This window comes from Heterocephalus glaber, unplaced genomic scaffold (genome assembly GCF_053883595.1).
Source record: "Heterocephalus glaber isolate CG9 unplaced genomic scaffold, H.glaber_assembly_v1.0 deba00001481, whole genome shotgun sequence".
In the NCBI taxonomy this organism is placed as follows: Eukaryota; Metazoa; Chordata; class Mammalia; order Rodentia; family Bathyergidae; genus Heterocephalus; species Heterocephalus glaber.
Genome location: NW_028258317.1, coordinates 12483710 through 12506312, shown reverse-complemented (window position 1 = coordinate 12506312; position 22603 = coordinate 12483710). Strand labels below are relative to the sequence as shown.

At 48.7% G+C, this 22603-nt stretch overlaps 1 protein-coding gene across 1 annotated transcript in view; it reads left to right on the top strand.

The window, feature by feature from the left end:
- Col15a1 (collagen type XV alpha 1 chain) overlaps positions 1–22603 on the top strand; it is a 101333-nt gene that overhangs the window by 16984 nt on the left and 61746 nt on the right. Inside the window, exons 4-6 of the mRNA XM_021244521.2 lie at positions 17356–17903; positions 19003–19077; positions 20516–20596. Coding sequence (XP_021100180.2) covers positions 17356–17903; positions 19003–19077; positions 20516–20596 — 704 coding nt within the window. The remainder of the gene's footprint in view (positions 1–17355; positions 17904–19002; positions 19078–20515; positions 20597–22603) is intronic.

Below are 22603 nucleotides of genomic sequence, written 5' to 3'. Positions count from 1 at the left end.
TGTTTTGGCTGCACCTTAAACTCAAATCCCACTTCAGAGCCAAATGAGACTCTAGCATTCTGCAGAGAGCAGGTCTCTGCACAGTTGATACAGAAAATGTGCAGAAAGATGTAGTGTGTTTGATAACAGTAGAACAAATTTCTTATGTTCATTTCCCCTACTCAACAGCATTAGAGTCATTTCATGTGGGCCACAGGCCTCCACTATAGACACAAACACATTCATCCCTGCAGTAGGCACCCTGTGTAGACAAGCACTATGCCAGGCACTTTTCCATCCCTTAGGTAATAGGTGAGAGTGTCCTGGATAGTTGGGGATATACCATGCTGTAGGTGGTTGGGTGGGTCTTGCCATCAGGCAGGGTCTCGGTTTCTCATCTTGGGGTCATTGGGCCATGTATATTCTGAGATCCATCCCAGCTCTGTTTACCCCGATTCTTCATCTGCCTTGGTAGTGTAGGTGCGATTTCACGGTGCCTGCTGAAGCTATGTGTTCATTCTGTCCTCGCTGCTTGCCTGTCCTGCCTGAATTCACACAGCCCCATCTGTTGAGATGCCACAGGCAGCTCTCAGGGCAGCTTCACTTTCCCCAGGGCACAACATGCCAAGTGCTGAGAGACTGCAGGGAAGGAGGTACGTCTCCTCTCTTGCCAAACTCACGCCTACACTCCACATTTCCAAGTCTCCCAGGCCTACCCTCTCCTTGGCACTGGAAGGGAAGGGGCCCAGCTGCCAGGGACAGCAGCTTGAGGTGAAGGGGGTGACTCCTCCTAAAATGGTCAGCTGGAGCCCTCCTCAGAAACCTTCCAAGGTGCCTTGGCCTGGCTCATCTTCTAAGTGCAGAAGTGATTAAGAATAGAAAGTAGAAGCCCATCCACCCCAGTAACCAGCTCATGGGTTTGATCTCCTTCATCCTCAGTCCATTCATCTGAGAAAGTGGATAGCCATGGCTCCCACCTTATCAGATTGTCCTGAGAGTAAACAAACTTAGGCCTTTTGCTTAACATTTCTCAGGGTGTGTCTGTCTGGACCCATATTTCCCTTCTTTTTGCTTCAATGTTTGTGGTTATGTATGGGACCCATGTCTCCTATTCCTGGAATTACTCCATATTCCCAGCTTTCCTACTGTGGGTTTGCTATGCTCTCTGATGACTCCATTGTGTTCATCTGTGCAAAGCCTTCCAGGCCTTTCTCAATTGCTTCCTCCTTCAGGCCCTTACCAGAACCTCCAGTAGGCAGGGAGCCCCTGCAGACCTTTGCCTGTGTTTCACTCATCACCCCAAGCTCAGGTCACTCTATCAGGACTCTGTGTGTTGGTGTCTGGTATCCTTTACTAGGCTGAGAAGTAGTTAGGTACTGAATTCCTTATCTTCTCCATCTCATCGAGTTCAGTGCAGGCCAAGTACAGACAAAGTTAACTCACGGATATTGATTGTGGGCAAAGCCAGACTTGGGGCCATGACTGAGTGACTGAGTGAATGATGGGGAGGACCTGCCTCCTTTTCTGGGATCCAGTCTTCCCTGGTGGATGTGCTTCCCAGGGGCTAGGATCATGTAAATTATGACTGCCTGGAGGCCTATGGGTAGCAGCTTCTAAAAGAGTTTTTATTAACTGTGTAGTATCAACCATACCAAAGACTCAGGACACACCCCAGGACATGCTTTACTTAGAGAGAGATTTAGTGAGACTTAGAACGCTGCAGAATTCCCATACTTTTTAAAAAGCTCCTCCCACAACTCCATGGCTCTCCTTCCAACTCAATGCCCATCTCTGTGGAAGTGGGGCTTCATCTTTGCAGGAGAACCTGCTCTGCTCCTGGGGCTTGAAGGTCTGGCCTGTCTCATCCCATCTTGTCCAGTGGTCCCAGCTCCTGCTCCATAACCTGAATGGGCCACAGCAACCCCTCTGGGCCTCCAGCCAAACCGCAAGAATCTAACAGTCTGTCACAGAGAAGGGGAAGCATCTGTATCCATATGCCCCACCCAGACCCTTGTTTCAGGGAGGGGGAAGGTGGAGGCGGCTGGAATTTGGTATGAAGTCTGAGAAGCCAGTATGTCTAGCAGAGGCATTCCCAACTTGGCTTGGGGGTGAGAGCCAAAGGCAGCCATTTTGCAGAAAGCCAGTTATTCCAAGCTGCAAAGAGTCAACATTAAGCCTTTAGATAGCTGTTAATATTATACCTCAGCAGTGGGAGTTCAAGCAGAGCTAGGCTATGAAGTACATATTAAACTCAGTGGTGCTGGTGGGATTACTGTGACAATTACTGGCATTCATGAACATATTTTATGATTATATGATTATGACTTTATGATTACACCAAACGTGGTGTGCTAAGATGAGCACACAATCTGTCTTGTCCAGAATCCATGAAGCTCTTTTCATTTACTTACATGTGTTGGTTCGTTCATTCATTCATCAAATGCTCAACTTCAACCAAACCTAGTGCAAGGCTCTGTGTTAGGGAAGAGGGGGTAAAGTTAGAAGATAAAGAGTTGAAACTGAACATGTTGCCTCTCCCCAAAGGGTCCACGGGCCAGTGGGGGAGAATAGGCAAGGGAACATATAATAACAGTATAAGAAGTTGGGGCCTCCTGGGACTCTGAGGGGTGAGGCGTGGAAGGGGTTGTTCCTGGAGAGATGATGTGACTCATTTGTGAATATGCAGGAGACCTGTGGAGAAGGGGAAGCCACCAGGCACAGCTTCCTAGTGTAGCTGGAGCAGCCTTTGCTGAATATCCTCAGACCCCTGAGCCCAGCGTGGGTGAGGGGAGACTGGGGTAAAGCTCAGGAAGTAGCCACTGGAAGACGTGGGACCGAGCTGCCCTCTGTGGTAGCATGGATAGAGACCAAAAGCTTCTTCCTCGCTGCAGAGCCCTCATCCATCCCCAGGCCCAGGGGCTTGAGTTGCCAGTCCTCTCTCCAACCCGGTTACTTCCAAGCATGGGCTGGGACAGGCTTCTTGCTGGTCAGCTTCCTTCCCTCTCAGTGGGAGCCACTTGGCAGCCTCCTTTAGGCCCCAGGACATTCCTGTTTCCTGTTAATGGGATCGAGTCACTCAGAGGACTCAGCATGCCACCAGCCTGCTTAAGACATCACTCAATTGCTGTGCTATGTTACATCTCTCCTGTCTAGGTCTGGAGTCTTTCTTGGGTCTGTCCCCTGGTAGAAGCAACTGAGGTCCTGCCCCTAAGCCCCATGCTTGGGTCTCAGCCCCTGCAGCAGACTTCTCTCTGGCTAGCTGCTTGCTCCGGTCTTCTGCCCCCTGATTCCCTATGAGCCACACTTAGTCTCGGCAGCAGAGCAGACCTCAGACTTGATGTACATCAGAGATACTTACAGGGCTGGGGGGAGCACAGGATGTGGGGCTCCCTTCCCCAGAGTTTCTGATGTAGTAGGTTTGGAGTAGATCCTGAAGATTTGTGTCTCCAGGAGGTTCCAGATGCCACTGGTGTCTTGCTGGCCCAGGCAGCACATTCTGAGATCCACCAATGTCACTGTTAAGAAGCACATGGGCTATGGACCTAGGCTGTTAGGGCCCAGATCCTGCCTCTACCACTCACAAACTGTGTGGCCTGATCCCTCTGCACTTCCTTCTTCTCACCTACACAAGAGAAGTTATCGTACCACTTTCTCCTCGGAGGAAATCGTAGTGAGTATGGAAGGACCGAGGCAGGTAACTCACATGGAATTGTGCTTGGTGCATGAAGCATTCAGGAAATGTATCTGTCCTGGGGCTACTGTAACAAAGAACCGCAAATGGATGGCTTAAAACAACAATAATTTATTCTTGTACAGCTCTGGAGGCCAAAAGTGTGAAATCAAGGTGTTGTAGGTCTCTAGGGGAGAATACATTTCCTACCTCTTCCGGCCTCTGGTGGCTGTTGGTGTTCTTTGGCTTGTGGCTGTGTTACTCCAAGTTCTGCTTCCATGGTCATATGTCTTCTCCTCTTCAATCTGTCAAATCACCCCTCTGTGTGTCTTATGAGAACATCTGTCATTGGATTTAAGGCCCATCCAGCTAATCCTTACTTTACGCTTTACAACATTCTCCTTACTTTAAACTCGTTAATCTGTATCTGCAGAAACTTTCCAAATAAGGTAACACTCAGAGGTCCTGATATTAGGATATAAATCTTTCTTTCTTTCTTTCTTTCTTTCTTTCTTTCTTTCTTTCTTTCTTTCTTTCTTTCTTTTTTTGAGGTAGGGTCTTACTATGTAATTCAGGCTGGCTTTGAACTCACTATGTAGCTGACTGGCCTCAAACTTACTGTGGCAGGAAACTGCTTATGAAGCCACACTGGACATGTTATAGCATTGCAGCATGTTCAGATTTCGCTAATCTGCAGTCCCAGGCCCTTGTCAGGAGCTCTTTGTCGATGCTAATTTTCACATTCTGAATCATATTTGATCCTCACCACACTCTAGTGAGGGAGGTTGTATCACCTCATTTTGTAGGTGAGAAAAATGATGCCCAGAAGGAAAATTATACAAAGGTACCTTTTATAGCAACTCTAGACAGTGGTTTATGGGGAAAAAAAGAAAGCTAATATCTTTGATAGTAATAACAGCCACCAGTATGACTTGTTAGATGTTTGTTTTTGCTGGAAACTCTGCTCAGTGCTTTATGTCTCCTATCCCAGGTCATGCTGGAAACTTTCCTGAAGTAGGTATTATTATTCCTCTGTTATAGATGTAGATGTCAAGGTTCAGAGAGCTAAAATATCTTGTCCATAGCTGCACAGCATGTATCAGCAGACCTGGGGTTGAATCCAGAGCTGGCTGACTCTTTCTGCACAATACTAGCTGCTCAAAGAACCATCTCCAAGCTCTGAAAAAATGCCAGGTCAGTGGCCAGGACTAGACCCCAGGCCACCTGAAACTGGTCAGGAGAAGCCACAGGAGTTGGCCTCTTGCTGTCAGCAGAACCTGGCTCCCAGCTGCCAGGGAGGTGCTGAGTGTGGATGCCAGCAGTGACAGGGAGGTGTGGTCAGGGCAGCGGGAGCAGAGAGGCAGCTGTGTCCTGTGTCACTGAGGGCTGGAACAATCAGGGTGTGCTTCCTGAAGGAGTTCGGCCTCCTGTGAGGTAGCAGTGACACTCCTGGGAGCAGCAGACAGGGACTCAGCACCTCACATCAGACCTGTGAGAGTTTGAAATGACCAGGTGTGGGATTTGATAGCTGTGTGCCATTCATTGGGCATGTAGTTTAACTTCTCGGTACTTATATTTCATTTGTGAATTGAGGACAATGCAAGTGGGCTTGTTGGGAAGAATCCAGGGTTGTAATTAGGGTTGCCTAGGGATCTTGTGCAAGTCCCCCATATCCTGGCCACGACTAAGCTGATAGAATCCCCATCTCTGGGGAGAGGTCCAGACATTAGTATTTTAAAAGTCCCTCTAGAGGACTCTGTTGTGCAGCAGGGATAAGCACTGCTGTGTGGGTGTAGCACTTGGTGCCTGGGACAGAGTAAAAGCTTAGGGCGCATGAGCCACAAAATAGGCTTCTATCGAGCATCTCCCTGTCCAGGCTTTGGGCCAAGTGCCAGGTGTCAGCTGTATGTGGCAGCTGCTCCTGTTTACTTAGGTATCATTGCTGTTACTGACACCAAGGGAATGGGATGATGGGTCAGTGCTGCATGAACACATGACCTTAAGTCAGACATTCTGGGGAGAAGGGAGAAAATACAGAGAAACTGAAACCCTCCAGAGAAGCTGAAACCCAGTATGTGGAAATGCCATCAAAGATCTCAGCCTTTAAGGAATAGCAAGAGAAGCGAGGGTGGCCCCCCAGCCAGTACCTGCCTTTCCATCCCCTGGCTTCCACATTGAGTGATGGCATCACTTGTTTGCTTTTAGCTGCAGAACCCTGTCTTCACTGAGACGGGAACTAGAACCCAATACACTAAAAAAATTAGGTAGGAATGCCTGGGTGTGAGTAAGCATGAGTGTGTAGATATGTGTTAGCATGTGAGAAAGGATCCAGGAAGGAATGTATGAGAGCATGTGAGTAGATACGTGGGTGTGTGACTGTGTGCAGTGTGTGTGTGTGTGTGTGTGTGTACTGGATTGTGAAGGTGTGTGAGTCTGTATGTCTTTGAAAGTGAATGTATATGTGAACAGAAGCATCTGTGTGAATGTGTGTGTTGGTGGGGTGTGAATATTTGAGAGCACATGTGTGTGTTTATGAGTGTGGGTGTGAATCTGAATGACTGTATGTCACAGTGGAAGTGCAAATGTATACAAGTGATCCTAAGTATGTATATATTGTGGCTGCTGGCTTCCTCAAAGGCCCTCCCTCCCATCCCTGCTCTGGAAAATACCCCTGCAATCCCTCAGGTCCAGATGTCTGCACTGGCCCTTGCCTGACCCGCCAGCTGGAGCCCTGTGCCCTTGAATGTAGAGCATGGTGGTTTGCAGGAGCCAGAACTTGTGGGTGCCCCTTCCAGCAGGCCTCGGTGTGTCCCCATCTGTGCACCTCATGTGCCCCTGTCAGGCCCCTTCTCCTCTAAGCTGTTCCCGTGTTTTCCTCACACAGCCCAAGCTGAGCCCGCCAGAGCTGCCTGCCTGCCTGCCTGCCTGCCTGCCTGCTTCGGGTGGTGACTCATTTCAGCTTATGTCACTCTCAGGAGTCAAGGCCCTCAACACACTCAAAGAGTCTTTTGTTCCCCACATGGAAGAGGAAAGTACATAAAGCAGAGCAGTTGACTACAAAACTCTTCCCCAGTGCCCACAGCTGCTCACGCTTGCTCACATCTGTGCCCTCTCTGGGTCACCTGGTACACGTGGCCCCAGGGGTGCCTCAAAACTTTGGGGAGGGGGAGAAGGAAGGGATCAAAGGGCCTCATTGCAGTGACAGCAGGAGTGTGTGTGTGGGGTTACAGTTGGTTCCACTGCATCACACCACACAGAGTAGGTGTCTCCAACTCAGAGAGGTGAAGTGGCTTGACCAAAGTCACACGGCCAGTTAGTGACAAATGCAGGACCCAAGTCCAAGCATTTACCTGTGGCTGTGTCCTGGGAGAGGGCATTTGACTTGCCCAGAGCAGACTGTAAAAGACTGTGGTCCTGGAGAGCCAGACGGGAGGGCCAGACTTCTGATTTGTTCATAGCTCCCTGGGGGACTCTGATATGTGGCCAGGCCTGGAACCTTTCCATCATCTTGCCTACTCCCATTTGAATCCCGATTCCAGTCACTTATTAACCTCATAGTCTGGGAACAGTAACTTTCCCAAACTCAGTTTTCGAATCTGTAAAATGGAGATAACAATATCATCTACCTCCTAGAATCAAGTATGAAAATGAACTGATCTGTGGCAAGTTCTTTGAACAGTACTTGGTGAGAAGCAATGCACTCACTGCAAGGTTTAGCTGTGGATGCTGTTGTTGCCTCTCATTCAGATCATTCATAGGTCACTTTTGGTGGCTCTGTGCTGCAGACTGAAAGATGGGTTGGCACGGTCCGTTCCATGGTAGATTCTAGGAGAGGGTAGGGAACTGAGCACTGGAGTGCACCCAGATGAGGGTGTCAAGGGGGAAGAACGGGTGGGGCTCTGGGAACACACAGGTGGCAGCTGCACTGGGGAGAGCCCCCAGGAAAGCCAGGGAGGTGATTGGGCTGAGCTTTTGGCCCTCAGTGCTGGCCACTGCAGGGGGCCCTTAAGCAAGTTGCTTCCTCCTCTGTAGCTTGACTGTGTCTTCTGCGAAAAGAGAGGATGATCCTTTTTCTGCTTCTCTCCTGGCAGAAGGAACAGGTAAGAGGATGCTTAGGAAAGTGGAGAGAGTGCTGGACAGGTGAGAACTTCTTCCAATGTCTTCCAGCTGCTGGCCAGGGGAACCCAGCGGCAGCCCATCTTCTTCTTGGCTTAGGGCAGAGGCCCGAGAGAGATAACCAGAGAGCAAAAAGGAGAGAGGGAGAGACAGAGAAGCAGAGAGAGAGAGAGAGAGAGAGAGAGAGAGAGAGTGAGAGAGAGCGCTCACACAGTAACTTCATTGAGCAGGAAAATTCCTGTGCTATATATGAAAACCAGAAAGGGGAAGGAGGCGTTCTAAGTTTACATGTAGAAAAATGCTCTTCTGTGATTCAGAAAAATGGGGTCTTTGATTGTTGCCCAGCCAGGTCTCCTTTCTAAGTTGGTCCTGGATTTTCCCTGGCGGGGAAACAGTTCTTTTTCTAAGAAATGCTTTGGGTGGTAGGTTTTTCTAAGAACCTCTTGCTCTTTGCTGAGTGCAACAGATAATGTGCAGCATGAAGTATGCTGTGTTCCTGTCGCTAGGTAGAGGAGTCAGGTAGCACCAGGAGCCGTCCGAGCTCCTGGCCTAGGTGGAGCCGTTTCCCCACAGGCACAGAGCTGTGACTTGTCCCTGGACACAGTGCTTCCTGTGCTTGGCCAGGCTGTGCTGTCCAGAGAGAAGCCTGTGGGGAGGGCTGGGTTTGTCCTGGTCCCTGTTGGAGTCATTCCTTCCAGGCCTGAAGCCTGTGGGTTGAGGGAACAGGCCATCAAGGGTGGCTAGAAAAAATGCAGTGCAAATGGGAGACTGGCTTGTGTTCAGCTTGAGAAAGAACTGAAGTTGCCCAGCCAGAGTCAGGGTCGGGGGGCCGGCAATGAGCTCTCAGCAATGGAGATGTTCAAGCAGAAACCATATGGCCTTGACTGCATCGGTGTACGTCAGAGGAGATTTCTTCCCCACAGAGCAAGACACACTCTTTCAGCACAGCCTGTGGCTTGCTGTACTCCAAGCTTCCAGCATCTCCAGGGATGTGGAAGGAAGGGAAGAAGCCACATGCGAAGGGGCCTGACTTAGTAAAAGGAATGAACAGTCCCGAGAGATGCCAGCATTTCCTTTTCCCCTGGCTGGACAGCCAACAAAGGGACAAGGAGGAGGGACACACCCAGCTCACGCCGCAGGCGGTGGAGAGAGCTATTGGGATTGAGGATGGCTTTTCTTCCAGCTGGAATACTGCGTGCAGGAAATTTCAGGCCGGAAAGACCCCGCATGGGTCCACCTTACCCTACGCACCCTTCGCTCGTCAGCTGCAGCCCCTGGTTTTTGGACCCTGCTCCTAGCCCTCTCCTGAAAGGTCCTTGCTAGGCAAGGGTGGGAGGGGGAGCCCTGCGCGAGAGGCACCCTTCCCAGGCAGCAGGTGTAGGTAAGGAACACGAGATGGGAGGGAGGCCTGGCTTGGCCACAGCTCACTTGCTTGGGCTCGGCCCAGCTCTTTTGGGTCCCTTCCAGACCTCTGATCATGACTTTGATCAGGATCCGGGTTCCTCCAGTCCCCTCCACGCGCAGTGACCCCCAATTCGACGGCGAGGTTTCCGTGCAGTTGGCAGAGGCGCAGGTGCTCGCGCGGCCGCTAGGGGCCGCCGCCGTGCTCGGTGGCGGGACGTCCTAGCTCTTCTGCCTGCTAGGTCCGAACTTGGTGGCCTGGGTTGACCCGCAGCCAGAGGAACGCGCCTTCGTCTGTCTCCTCGGGCCTTAAATACTTACAAGCGCTAGCGCTGGGCGCAGGTCCCAGATGGTCATCTGTGGGATGGAGTTTTGCAGAGCAAGATACAGTTCCCTAGGGAGGCAAGGCTCCAAACCCAAGCCAGCCCCAGGCACTGCTTCCGGACCCCACAGATGGAAAGGTTGACCTAGCCCATTGCAAAGAAGAGGAAACCGAGGCCGAATGGAAAAGGGGGAGGCGCCAGATGTCCCAGGGGCAGTGGCAGAGTGAAGGAGGAAAAGTGAGACCCTTTCTTCATTCCCCTGGCCAAGTCGTAATCCCTGTGGGAGGAAAACAGATCCCTGTGCCGTTTGTTTCTTCATCGCTAGTATTTGGCCTCGGTTTCCATAGAAACTGGCTTGGACCCTTGGGAGGAAAGTCGCACCCTGCGGTGGTGCTCAGAGTTTCCTCTGTCTGGTCCATCTCTAAAGCTGTGTGCTGTCTCTTCCCCATGCCCAGGGGAGGGGAGGGGAGGGGCCGCCCTGAAACTGCGCTGAGAGTCTGAGCCAAAGGTTCCAGGGGGAGCAAGACCTAGGTGCTGACTATTAGAGCCCTTTCCTTCAGGCCACGTTCCTGACTTCCTGCTCAGTGCAGCCTCTTAGGTAGGTGCTTAGAGGAGGGAGTGATGCCTTCAGCTTTGTTTATAGGGTGAAGAGGGGCTCCCGTGTGTTGGGGTGCACCTGAGCCAGCCTGGAAAGCTTCAGCCAGTGAGAAGATGGAGAAGGGTAATGTCAATAGAAAGGATGGCGTAAGTCAAGGCAAAGTTACAGGGGAGGGGAATGAGGGGGTGAAGTAGAAGGTAACTTGAATGGAATTTTGGCTTGATGCTGAAGGCACTGGGGAGCTAATGAAGGCTTTGGAGCTTGTATGTAACATGAATGGATGGCTGCTCACACTCACCGAAATGGTGAGCTTCTTGGTAACACACATTTCAGGTTCATCCTATCTCCAGCACTACACAAGACACAATGTGGGGGTTTTGTAAGTGTTATCAAATTCATGAATTGGAAAGTTGAAAAAGAAGCCCACTGGAAATGAAGCTATCCTTATGCATTAGTGAAGTGAAAGAATAAGACTGAGGTAAGATTTAATGTTAGGAGGTGTCTGAGAGCAGTGAATGTACATAGAAATATCATAGTGGATACAGCTCTGAAAGTCCATCTATCTAACCCTGTGCAGGTGGGGAAACAGAGGCCAGAGAAAGAAGAGGATTTGCCTGAGAGCACAGATAGTCAATGACAAGGCCAGAACTAGAACTTGAGTCCCTCTTTCCCTGCCTGGCTCTCTCTCATTGTCCCCTCTGCTTCCAGTGAGCTCCCTGGGACACAGGAGGGAGCTGGGATGCCCAGTTGATGAATGAGTGTAAGGTGAGGTCACTGTTGGATGTGGGACTTCACTGGAATCCATGCCTGGAGTTCAGCTCAGCCAGGGAACACAAACTGAGCACTGGCTCAAGCAGAGCAGGGAGGGAGGGACCCAGCTCTGACACTCAAGGGGCTCCCAAGATGTGGAGTCCAATACTTCTGTGATATCCCATGCATGCTCCATGGAGTCAGGGCAGGAGGCCCAGACCGGCTGGTGGGAAATGCAGGAAAACTTCACGGAGGAGGTGATGCCCTTGAAGCTGGACCTTGGGAAGCGTGAAGCAGTTCCTTGAGCAGAGGAAACTTGGAAGTGTGAAAGAATGAAACCCATTTAGGATACTTTGGGTTTTCCAGTCTGACACTTGTGTGGGGAAACAGTGGGATCATGATAATAGTGAAAGGAAAGGTAGCTACTGTTTGTTAAGTCCTCTCATCCTAAGCAGTATGGTAAATATTCTAGGGACATGGTTTTATTCAAGCGCACAGCTGTCCTGTGAGGTAGGTATTTTATAATCTGTGATGTATGGGCCCGGCCCCCTCTGTGGATCCTGAGATCAGAAATTTCCATGAAAGCCCCTGGTCTTGCCCCTCCAGGATGATGGGATGTCTTCCCACCAGCTGTGCACTCCACCCTTTCCCTTCTTCCCCAGCACAGAGCCATCCCAGGACAGCCCATGGACCATGTTGTTTTGCCTGCTGCTCTTGGCTCTCCGGCTGCTCCTCCTCTCCTTAGTGGCTGCCTGTGCAGGCGGCCCTTCTACTAGAGGCCAGGGAGAAATTAGCCAGCCAGCCCAGCACAGCCCTGAGCATGGGTCAGTCCAGCTTAGAGGTTGTTCCTGCCACATCACACCATGGGACTGAGCCTGTGGAGGGAAGTAGGGGTTGCTCGGAGCAGGGATGGCTGACTTGGGCTTCCTCCACATACATAGCTTGGCTTCCTCTGTGGCCGAGCCAGTGGCCAGAACCCACACATATATATCTGTGGACAGAGAGGTTAAAAAGACTTTGAAGACTTTGGGTTTTGCTAAGTTTATACCTTTAAATCTAATCACAAGCCAGTCACTACAGTTTATCAGGCACTTGTGCTTCTCACCATCATCTGATCAAAGCTGAGGATGTTGTCCTCTCCTGCCTGCCCTTTGGCCTTTTCCAGCTAGCACAACAATGGCCGGCACCTGGAATGACTGGTCAATGGGAGGGGACCTTCTCTGGGGACTTAGTATTCTGAGACTCTGTCCATCCTGGCTCTGCTGCTGCACCTACTGTGGCCTGGCTTGGTCTCCTGGTAATGGATCTTTCTCCCTGATTATCAGTTTTCTTGTCTATAAATCAAGGTGGTTGAATAGATTCATAATTTTTTTCAAAAAGCAGACTCCTTGGAACAGGAACATCCGGAATTGCCATGTAGAAGTCCAGATGTACTGGCCCTGGATAGCCCTAGGCTGGCTTAAATAGCTTTCAGAGTGGGACCCTCTTGGTCCCTTCCCATGTGTCCCCAGAACTCCAACCTGACCCTTGAACTCTCAGGGACACCACTTGAGAGCAAGCCACTGGATGTGAGCTTCTGGCCCACCTGCTGTGGTGGAAGCAGGAATTCTCCCAAACCCAGAGTATCCTGCCAGAAAGTGGCTTCCCTTCCCATCCTCAGTAGGACAGAGAGGAGCTGGCAGAAAAACTATTCACTGAATTAAAGAAAGGGAAGAGCAGCACCCTCAGCAGGACATTTGTGGCTTGGTTTTGTTTTTATCTTTAAACTATGGAGGGGAGAAAAGAATTCTCAATGGGATGTTTGCTTTTTCTTTTCCCTTTTTATGCTTTCTTTTACACAAGATGTGTAATTTTTGAGTGAGGAAAAGCAAGATGAGTAGGAATTTAAATTGCTAGGAGCAGATACAAAGAGTCGATGTCTTAAAGTATGCAGTGTCTTTATTTTTTATGCCGTGTGCATGGTGTAATATTTAAAAAGTACAAGACGGTATCCAGTGATACCCCAGCCACTAGCTCCCTTCCCCAGTCTCTTGTGCATTCTTCTAGAGATATTCTAATCTATTCCAATTGTGATGCATCGATTAATGACGAAATGTGTTCTGAGAAGTGCATCCCTAGTTGATTTCATCATGGTGGGAACATCAGAGAGTGTGCTTAAACCGAGTTAGCTGTCTTGTCACTAAGCAGCATACTCTTACGGGGCCATTCTCACCTATGTATTAGCCACTGCCCAAAGGTTATACAGTGCATGACTGTATATTTAAATATATTTTTCATATTTATGCATTTAATACACTAATATATGTTTCCAACTGATAGCAGTTTATTCTGTACTTTGTTTTTTGTGTGTGTGTTTTTACCTTTTTTGTAGTAGCAGTAGTACTGAGGACCAAACTCAGGGGTGCTCTACCACTGCGCTTCATCCCCAGCCCTTCCTATTTTTTACTTTTTGAAACAGGGTCTCACTAAGTTGCCCTGGTGGGACTCAAACTTACATCCTCCTGCTTCAGCCTCCCTAAGTGCTGGGATTTGTTTTTATTTAATATATCTTGCTTAAACCTTCATATTAGTTTGTGAAGAACCACATCTTTTGAAGGCTGCATTGTGTTTCATTGAATTAATATGTTATAATTTATTACTTAATCATTCCCAAGGATGAGCATTTAGGTAGATTCTAAACAATGCTGCAATGAGTATTCTAGTATGATGCTCTATATTTCACTTGGGTAACTTTATTTCAAAATCATGGAAATATAACAGTGGGATCAAAGAGCACATGTGCATTTGAATTTTGATAAATATCAGATTGCCTCCCACAATGTGATACCAGTTTATGCTCCCACTAGCAGTACATGAGAGGGCTTCGTGTTGTCTTGATCTCTTGCAAACATAGCATATTATCCCACATTCTGATCTTTGCCAGTCTTACAGGGAAAATAATCATTTCTTTGTAATCTTAACTTGTATTTTTCTCATTAAGAGTAGGGTCAAATCTTTTTCATATATGTATGAGCTGTTTTTATTTCTGTGGATAGAATTTCCAGTTCTTTGCCCATTTTTCTGTTGAGTTGTTGCTTTCTTGCTTATGCATTTGCTTTGCATATTAGGGAAATGATTTTGTTGTCTGAGATATATATATATATATATATATTTTTTTTTTTTTTTTGTCAGCTTTTGGTTTTTATTTGACATTATTGGAATTATCTTTTTAAAATTTTGCTAGGCAGAACTTTGTTTCCATGTAGTCAGATTAACCAGATTTATAAGTCTTTTAACTTAAATATTTTCTGGGATTTGAGTGTTAAACCCAAATTACTTCAAATTAATTTCTATTTTAATGCAATTTCCACTCAATTGAAAATCAAATTTGAGCTCTGGAGTCAACAGACACTCCCTCTACTAACTTTAGTTGGTGTTTTGTAAAATGAGGGAATTGGATTTTTAAATTTATATATACAGGGCCAGGGATTTAGCTCAGTGGTTCTGGTGCCTGCCTCGAAAGTGCAAGGTCCTGAGTTGGATCCCCGGTACCAAAGAAAAAAAATTATATATCCATCCATCCATCCATCCATCCATCATGCATCAGTTTGTTCCTCAGTCATTCATTCATCAGCACTGGGGTGGATACTGGGGACGCAGAGACGAATTATGGAACCTTGCTCTCACTGTCCAATGGAGAGAGAAATGAGTGGCCCAGTAGTGACATTGGACGTGCTGAGGGCTGTGATGGAGAACTCCGGGGTGCATCCAGGGAGCTTCTCATGCAGCCCCAAGGGCCAGAGGGGATGGGAATGGGAGGTGGAACAAAGGACTTCCGGGGTGGTAAGGTTTGGACTGAGTCTTGAATGATTAGCAGGAGTTATTCAGGCAAAATACCTGGGATGGGGTAGGGGGACACCAGAAGGGAAAGCATTCCTAGTAAGGTGGGAAGACGGAGGCAGCATGGGGCCAGCCAGGGACCGTGTCAGGCGTGTTGGGGGTAAGGACTGTGACAGCTCCAGATCATAAAGGGCCTCTCAAGCCGGGTGGTAGCTGCAGTGTCATCCCTGACCCCAGGGATCCTGGATAGCCATAGAAGGCTTCTAAGCAGGGCACCAACGTGTACACATGTGCTTTTTAATGGAGGATGGAGTAATTGTTTTCAGTTGTTTTGAAATATTTTCCATGAAATTTGTTATAAGGAGTAGTACAATAAATGCTTCTTTGGAATGTCACATAGTTTAAAAACTGAACATTATCACTGTAGTCAAACCCTTCCCCCGACCTCTCCCAAATGATACCTCTCTGTGTCCCCCAAATGCTGGCAAGAATATGCTACTAATGGGTGTGTGCGATGGCCCAGTTGCTTTGGAGAGCAGTCTAGTAGCATTCAGTGCAGTGGCAGGTGCACACATCCCGTATCATCTGTTAGATAATCTACCTCTAGGCAGTGGGATTACCTGCATAAGGTAAGCACAAGGTGCTATGATTACCTGCACAAGTAAGATGAAGATAAGGAAGTTCATAGAAATTCTGTTGATAACAGTGATGGAAACCTCACTGTCCATCACCAGAAAAGTGAATCAACCCATTGTGGCATTCTTATGCCATAGAGTACTATTATGAAAGTAAAAGCCTAGAATCATGTGTGTTAACAAAGAAATTTTTAAAAAAACAATCTTGAGTGAAACAAAACCACAAAACAAGAGCCAGAAGAATACATGCATCACACCAATGTTTCTGAGGTTTAGAAACATGCACAATGGTTTTTCATTCTTTTAGAGACACAGAGTTGTTTAGTAAACATAAAATCAAATGTATCGGAAGGATAAGTGCCAGGTCCCAAGAGTGGCCACATGGAGTGTGGGCAGAGGGACAGACAGACTGGAGAGAGTTCAGAGTGTGGGCTGATGGGTATTTTCTTTCTTAAGTGGGGTGGGGGCACATTTTTGTTTCTCATATTATTTTTTCAAATATTTTAATAATATTTAGCCCAATATTTTCCAGTCATTTCAACATGTATGTAATTGATATAAAAATCATTACTGGGGTGTTTCACGTTCCTTTTTCCCAATTAAGTCTTTGAAAGCCCAGTTTTCATTTTACACTCATGACGCATCTCACTCAGGAAGACCCACATTTCAAGGGCCTGGTAGCCATAGGTGGCCAGGAGCTACCACACTGGACCTCTCAGGTTGAGGTCAAGTCAGGTGATCTGAGATTCCTTTCTAAACCTGAAACTCTCACGATGATGAGGAGGAGGAGGACAAAAATGAGGGTAATAATAACCAACATTTTCTGAGCATTTCCAGGTCTTAGTGCCTCATATTATCTCATCTAATCCTCACAGCAACCCTGTGGGCTATGTGTGTTATTGATTGTGATAAAATACACATCAAATTTGCCGTTTTCACCATTTCAAGTGCCTCATATTATCCTTTATACTATTTTGTATGACCAAAATGTTTCATGGTAATTGTGTGTGTGTCCATTGCCCTGCCTGCGCAGGACTTGTCTGGTCTTTCCTGCGACTCACCTTTCTGTCCCACTGCTGGTACCCTGGACATCAGCTCAGCAGTGTGTGTGCATCACTAGCAGCTAGCCTGCAGCCTTTTTCTGGGGATGCTGTCTAGGGTCCTTGTCAGGCCACTGTAATGGGGCTCTACTGGTTCTCCCGCACAGGAGTGGCAGTCAGGAGTACAGACTCTGGGGGCAGAGGCTGTGGTCTGAAGCCTGCATGGACCTTACTTTGTTAACATCTCTAAGCCTCGCTTTTCTCCAAAGTAAAAACAGGAACAATAGTACCTAACCTCATAGGGCTGTTGAGAGGACTCGGTGAGCTAAAGTATGTGAAAAGCTTGGAAAGTGCCCAGGATGATGAAGGGGGGGGGGAGGGGAGGGGGAGGAGGAGGAGGAGGACAGTGATGATGAAGGGTTTTGACAGTGATGCAAATTTCAGTTTTCCTGAGGTCTGAGAACATTTCACTTTGTCCCTGCAAATTTTTTTGCCCCACACTCTGAGGCACTTAGACAGTAAACCTCATTAAAAACAAACCAAAACAAACCTATCTGGTTTTATAGGAGGGAAAGAAATCTGCAAGTTAATAGGGGAACATTATATATTCTAGGATTATTCCAGGAATGATTTGTAAACGTTCCCAAACTGTGGATCATGATCCATTAGTGGGTAATGAAATCAATTCAGTAGGTCATTCCAATGTGTTTAATGAAAGAGAAAGATGATAATTAAATGCAAGCGAAAATATCTGAGGGTGTGCTGAATATTAAAAGTCAATATGGTGTTTTATGACACATTTGTTTCAGTGTTACAGATACATATTTATCTACACACGTGCGTATTGCGTTGCAATGTAAATGAGTTTCACATTGGATTTTTTCGCCAAAAAAGTTTGAAAACAGCAATTTAGAAACTGCAGTTTCAGTGGGTTCCTGAGAGATCCCGTTTCCCTTATGACTGTCTCCGTTTAGATGCTGTGTAGCCTCGATGTCTGAAGCATGTCCTCTCTCCCTCCCTGCAGACTCAGCCTCCCAAGGCCATCTGGACCTCACACAGCTCATCGGTGTCCCACTGCCCTCCTCCGTGTCCTTTGTCACAGGCTATAATGGCTTCCCAGCTTACAGCTTCGGACCTGGTGCCAACATAGGTCGCCCAGCCAGGACCCTCATCCCACCTGCCTTCTTCAGGGACTTTGCCGTCAGTGTCATGGCCAAGCCCAGCAGCACCCGAGGCGGGGTGCTTTTTGCCGTTACTGACGCCTTCCAGAAGGTCATTTACCTAGGCCTGCGGCTCTCGGGAGTGCAGGATGGCCACCAGCGGGTCATCCTTTACTACACGGAGCCTGGCTCCCACCTGTCCCACGAAGCTGCTGTTTTCTCGGTGCCTGTGATGACCAACAGGTGGAACCACTTTGCTGTGATCATCCAGGGGGAGGAAGTGACCCTGCTCATGGACTGCGAGGAGCACAGCCATGTCCTCTTCCAGCGGTCCTCCCAGCCTTTGACTTTCGAGCCCAGCACAGGAATCTTCGTGGGCAGCGCAGGTGCCACAGGGCTGGACAAATTCACTGTGAGTTCAAGTCCACTCCCAGCAGATCAGGGAAGCCAATGGACATGGAGTCCCAGTCCACTAAATACCAGCGATTATGATTGTTATTATTTTATTCTGATATCCTTAAAAGAGCATGTGTGTTATAGTGGGACAAACACTGTGCCTGGAATTCAAACCACTTTGATTCCAGCGCTCCATTTTCAACTTAGCCTGCTGATTTTAGACAGTCCTGGATTCTCTGATACGCTCTGTTTTCTCATCTGAACATAAAGATAAGAAAACTTACCCTATGGACTCACAGAGTCAAGTGAGACATGTGAAAATACTGTACATTTTAGGCTGTGATTTAGAAAAAGTAAGGTTAATTACGTCCTTAAATGATTTTCTCTTTGGATATGGGTGACCATTGCACTGAAGTACTTTCCACTAAGGTAGACAAATCTAGAATACTGGGGTGAGAGATAGCTTTTCTCTCTTCTTTTAAACAATGTGCCTGCAACAAAGCATCAGAAAGCTGATTCATTATCTGAATGAATTTTATGAATAGGCTGTTCTACAGAAAGTGGCTAAGTCACCGTAGGTGTTCATTAGTCGGCACATGTATTTACTCATCAGTCTTCATGGGTGAACCAGGCAGCTCAGTGGGATGGAATGTGTTTATTTGTGGAGCAGGGGAAGGTGCTGGAGCATGTTTAGGACTTCGAGTCCAGTGGTAATTTTACCTGCTACCTTTGGTATCAAGAGAATTGGTGGGAGTGGCTGCCACAGCTCTCCTTGGGACAAGATGCTCACTTTCTAAGAGAGGGAGCCGTGCATTTCAGCGCGAGCTACTGACCAGGTGGGGCCTGGGGACGGTCAGGAGGCTGCTGTGGCAACACGCACAAAGCTCTGCAAGGGCCTTTCTGGCTAAGGGGGCTCCTATCATAGTGTTCCACGGAGACTCCCCAGAACAGGGAGTGGGCCAAGAGGTGGAGCGGCTCTCCTGTCACAGTGGCAGGCAGCACAGTCTCCCGCCTGTCCTTTCACTTGTTCTCTGTCACGCAAATGGTCCTTTGTCCCCCGGCATGTGCACTGCAGACATGTAACCCAGGGCTCCTCTTCCTTCTGCTTTTCCCAGGGGTCCATACAGCAGCTGACCATCCACGCTGACCCCAGGGTTCCAGAGGAGCTGTGTGAAGCCCAGGAGTTGTCGGTGAGCTCCCTGCCCCTCCACAGTGGCTGTGCAGCCCCAGCAGCCACCAGCCAGGGAAGGGCTGGGTGCCCAGCAGTTCTTCCTCCCCAACGTCATGGAGTCTGTCAACCCTCTCATCTTGGCCAGTGCTGCCTCAATGCCTATTTTGGGCCTTTGGCTCTTTTTCACTTTTTTAAAGAACTTCAGCCCTCTTTTGGGTGTAGGGGTTGTGTGTCTTATAAGGTGTTAGGCTCTTCTGAGGCAGTCAATGGCCTCATTTCCAGCATTCCTGCCAAGAAGGGTGTCAGAATTCTAAAATCAGAGTTAGAACTCTAAGCTATTCTGCGTGTAAATTCCTATAAAAACGAAACTAAATTTAGGTTAGTTTTATGCCTGGCAAATGAATCAGTGCCTAAACTAGGGGAGGGGTGGGCTGCAAAAAATGGCTCCCTCCCTCCTTCCTTCCCACTAGGATTTACTGAGTGGCTGGTGGGTGACAGCGCTGGGTGGTTGTGGAGATAAAGGGATAAGCTGGAACTGCCCCCTTCCTCTAGCTGCTGGCACACACCCAATTGCAGGGACAGAGCTGAAGGACTGAAACTCCAGGAGGTCCTCAGACCCAGCTCAGCAGGCCAGGGAGCAGGAAGAGGAAGGAGGAGCTGTAAGCAAGTCCTGTCTGGAAGGCCTTCCAGGCAGACAGGAGAGCATGATGCCAAAGTCAGAATCTAGCAGGGGGTGGCATTTCCGTTGTTCTTTGGGTGGTGTCAACCCCAAAACAAATCCTTGGTTGATTCCATTAATTTAGTATTATTTTAAAAAGCAGTCAATTCCCCCAGAGGTAAGTTTGGTTCTGTAGGAACGTCTGTGCTCCTTGAGTCAGTGACCTGGCCTGGCATTTGCAGGAAACTTGCTGAAGGGGCGCTTGCAGTCATTCATTGCTACGCTGCCATTAGTATTGAAGAAGTAGAAATAACTCAGGAGCCCAAGAACAAGGGACTGGTTGCAAAACTCACAGCATGCCGGTGACTTGGTTGCGTCTAGGGGGCTAGTGATAATGATTAGGTAACAGCAGGATGTCTACTTGGGATGTAATGGCTCCTAAAGTGGATTCCAGTGACAGCCTTGCAAAGGTTGGAAGTGACGGGAACCTGGACAAAAGGGAAGTTGTTACATCAGAATGTAAAATGATCGATTTTTGTTTGAGTAATAAAATGGGGGAAGTAAATAAAAAGAATAACCAACCAGGTACACTGCACAAATGCTGTCTCCTCAACTCCACCCTATCTCTGACACACACACACACACACATAGAGGCACGCACACACAGAGGCACATACACACGCATGCACAAGTTCCTCTGTGGGAGTCACCCTGCAGGTTCCTTGAGGTCCCGGTTGCCTCAGTCCCTCTGTAACCTGCTCTGCCTGCCCGGCACGGGGCATGGTTTGTCTTTGCACAGGCATCAGGAGAGGGCAGCGGACTTCAGGAGACTGACACTGTCGCTGAGACCTTAGAGGCCATCACCTACACTCAAGCTCTGGTGAGTACAGGCTGGGTCAGCTGTTCAGGGCTGGTGCCCATGGCCCCAGGTCTGAAGTTTCTGTGTTCCGATGTGAACCTACTGATTGGGTTTTCTGGGGAGGTTAAGCGGGTCCAGGCCAGTGGGCATTTGCAAACTCCCTGGGTGAGCTGGTGTACCATTTACCTCAGGACCCTGTCCACGCAGCCACAAGAGCACTATGCAAAGGCACATGTTACACTTCTTGGCTTTCTAGCTCTTTGGCCTTGGATAACTTAACCTCTCTGAACTTCAGCTTTTCTTCTACAGAATGGTAATAATAATAGACCTATCTCATAGGGTTGCTGGAGAGTTAGATGAAGTTAAGTAGGGATGAGTCTCAGCCCAGTGCCTGAGACAAAGGAAGTGGCCCCAGACGAAGGGCATTGTTACATTTCCTTGGGGCTCCAGCTACAAAGGCAAAGTTGGAGCTCCTACCCATAAAGCTGGCCATTACACCAGGGTCCCCCAGGAAAGGCAGCCCTCCTTTCTGAGCTTGGGCACCTACCTTCTGGGAATGCACCCTGTGGCCAAGAGGAGGAAGTGATTTCAAAAGCTCCAAGTCAGACTGTGGGGTCAGTGAGGAGCCCCGTTTTTAATAGGAGCAACAGAGAGCAGCAGCTATCCCCTGGGATGCCCTGGCTCACTCTGAACTCACCTCTGATAAAAGAAAGCAGGCAGATGAGAGAGAAGGCACAAGCTGTAACTTGTAGATCATGGGTGACAGGGACATGGGTGTGGCAGAGTAATTATTGGCTGCTGGTGGTGGAAGGACTTATGGTCACCTCTTTCTGTACAGAAGTGTGTAGAAAGTGCCTTTGGTACAGATGGGCACACTGAGCCCCAGAGAGAGGAAGAGACAGCCCTAGGGTCCATGGACAGAGCTGGTGCTGAAGCCTGGGTCTCTTGATGTCCACCCATGGTCAAGAGTCTAGTGGTTTTGTGGAAGTCCATTCTCAGGACTGTGGCCAACTCTTGCCTGAGATGGGGGAGATCAGAGGACCCACTGGCCTGGTGACTGGGGGTGGTGGCTGTTCTGGGCAATGCTGCGATCCCATGTGCCCATCAGCTCTGGCCTGCCCCATCAGCAGCAGGGTGCAGAGTAGTTCTTGGGGCTCCAAATCTGATGCTACCCCCAGTGCACGGGTCTAAAACTTGGAGGGAGGCTCGCCCACAGAGTGATGCCAGTAACCCCTGTTGGTTCCAGAGAGGGACAGGAAAGGAAAGCAGTTGGAGAGCCTGAGATGGTCACAGGGGTGAGATGAGGCCGTGGAGCTTGGGAAAGGACATTGGAGCCAGACGGCATAGGACAGGGTGGAAAAACAGAATGGGAAGGAAGCGAGTTGGCGTTTTCCCGTACCCACAGTTGGATGGCATTTTTGTCTGTGTGATTTCTCATCCCTTCCAAGGCCCCTGCAAAGGGGGTGGCCTCAGCCCCACTGTACAGATGTGGAGGGGGTGCCCAGCAGGGTCAGGTGGTTCTGCCAGTCACATGGTGGCAGAGTCAGGACTCAAGCCCGGCCTGGCCGGCTCCCCAAGTGGCTCCCCTCACAAGATAGATTTGGAGCAGATGTCAACCAGAAGGGGTACGCATTGAACCCTTAGACACCCTGAAGAAGTAAAAAAGAAAAGGGAATGGGTGATCTGATGGGTGACTTCATTGGAGAAATTAATTCATCCATAAAATGCTAAATAAACCCAGAAGAAAGCCCACACCACGTGCTCTGTCCCTGGCCATCACCTCGTCTCCCAGGGCGAAAGAGGTGCACACCAGAGGTAATTAATCGCTTGGGGGCCTTCTGGGGTACCCTACACAGTTTTTTCCTTTCTTCTCCGATTCCCAAGCCCCACTCTTCTGAGTGGTTTCTAAGACACCTGGTGCAGATCAGAGTCCCACGCGTGTGGGTCCCAGCTCTGCCACTCACTAGCTGTTGACCTTCCTCAAGTGACAACTTCTCTGTGTCTCAGCTTCCTCCCCTGTTACAGTGG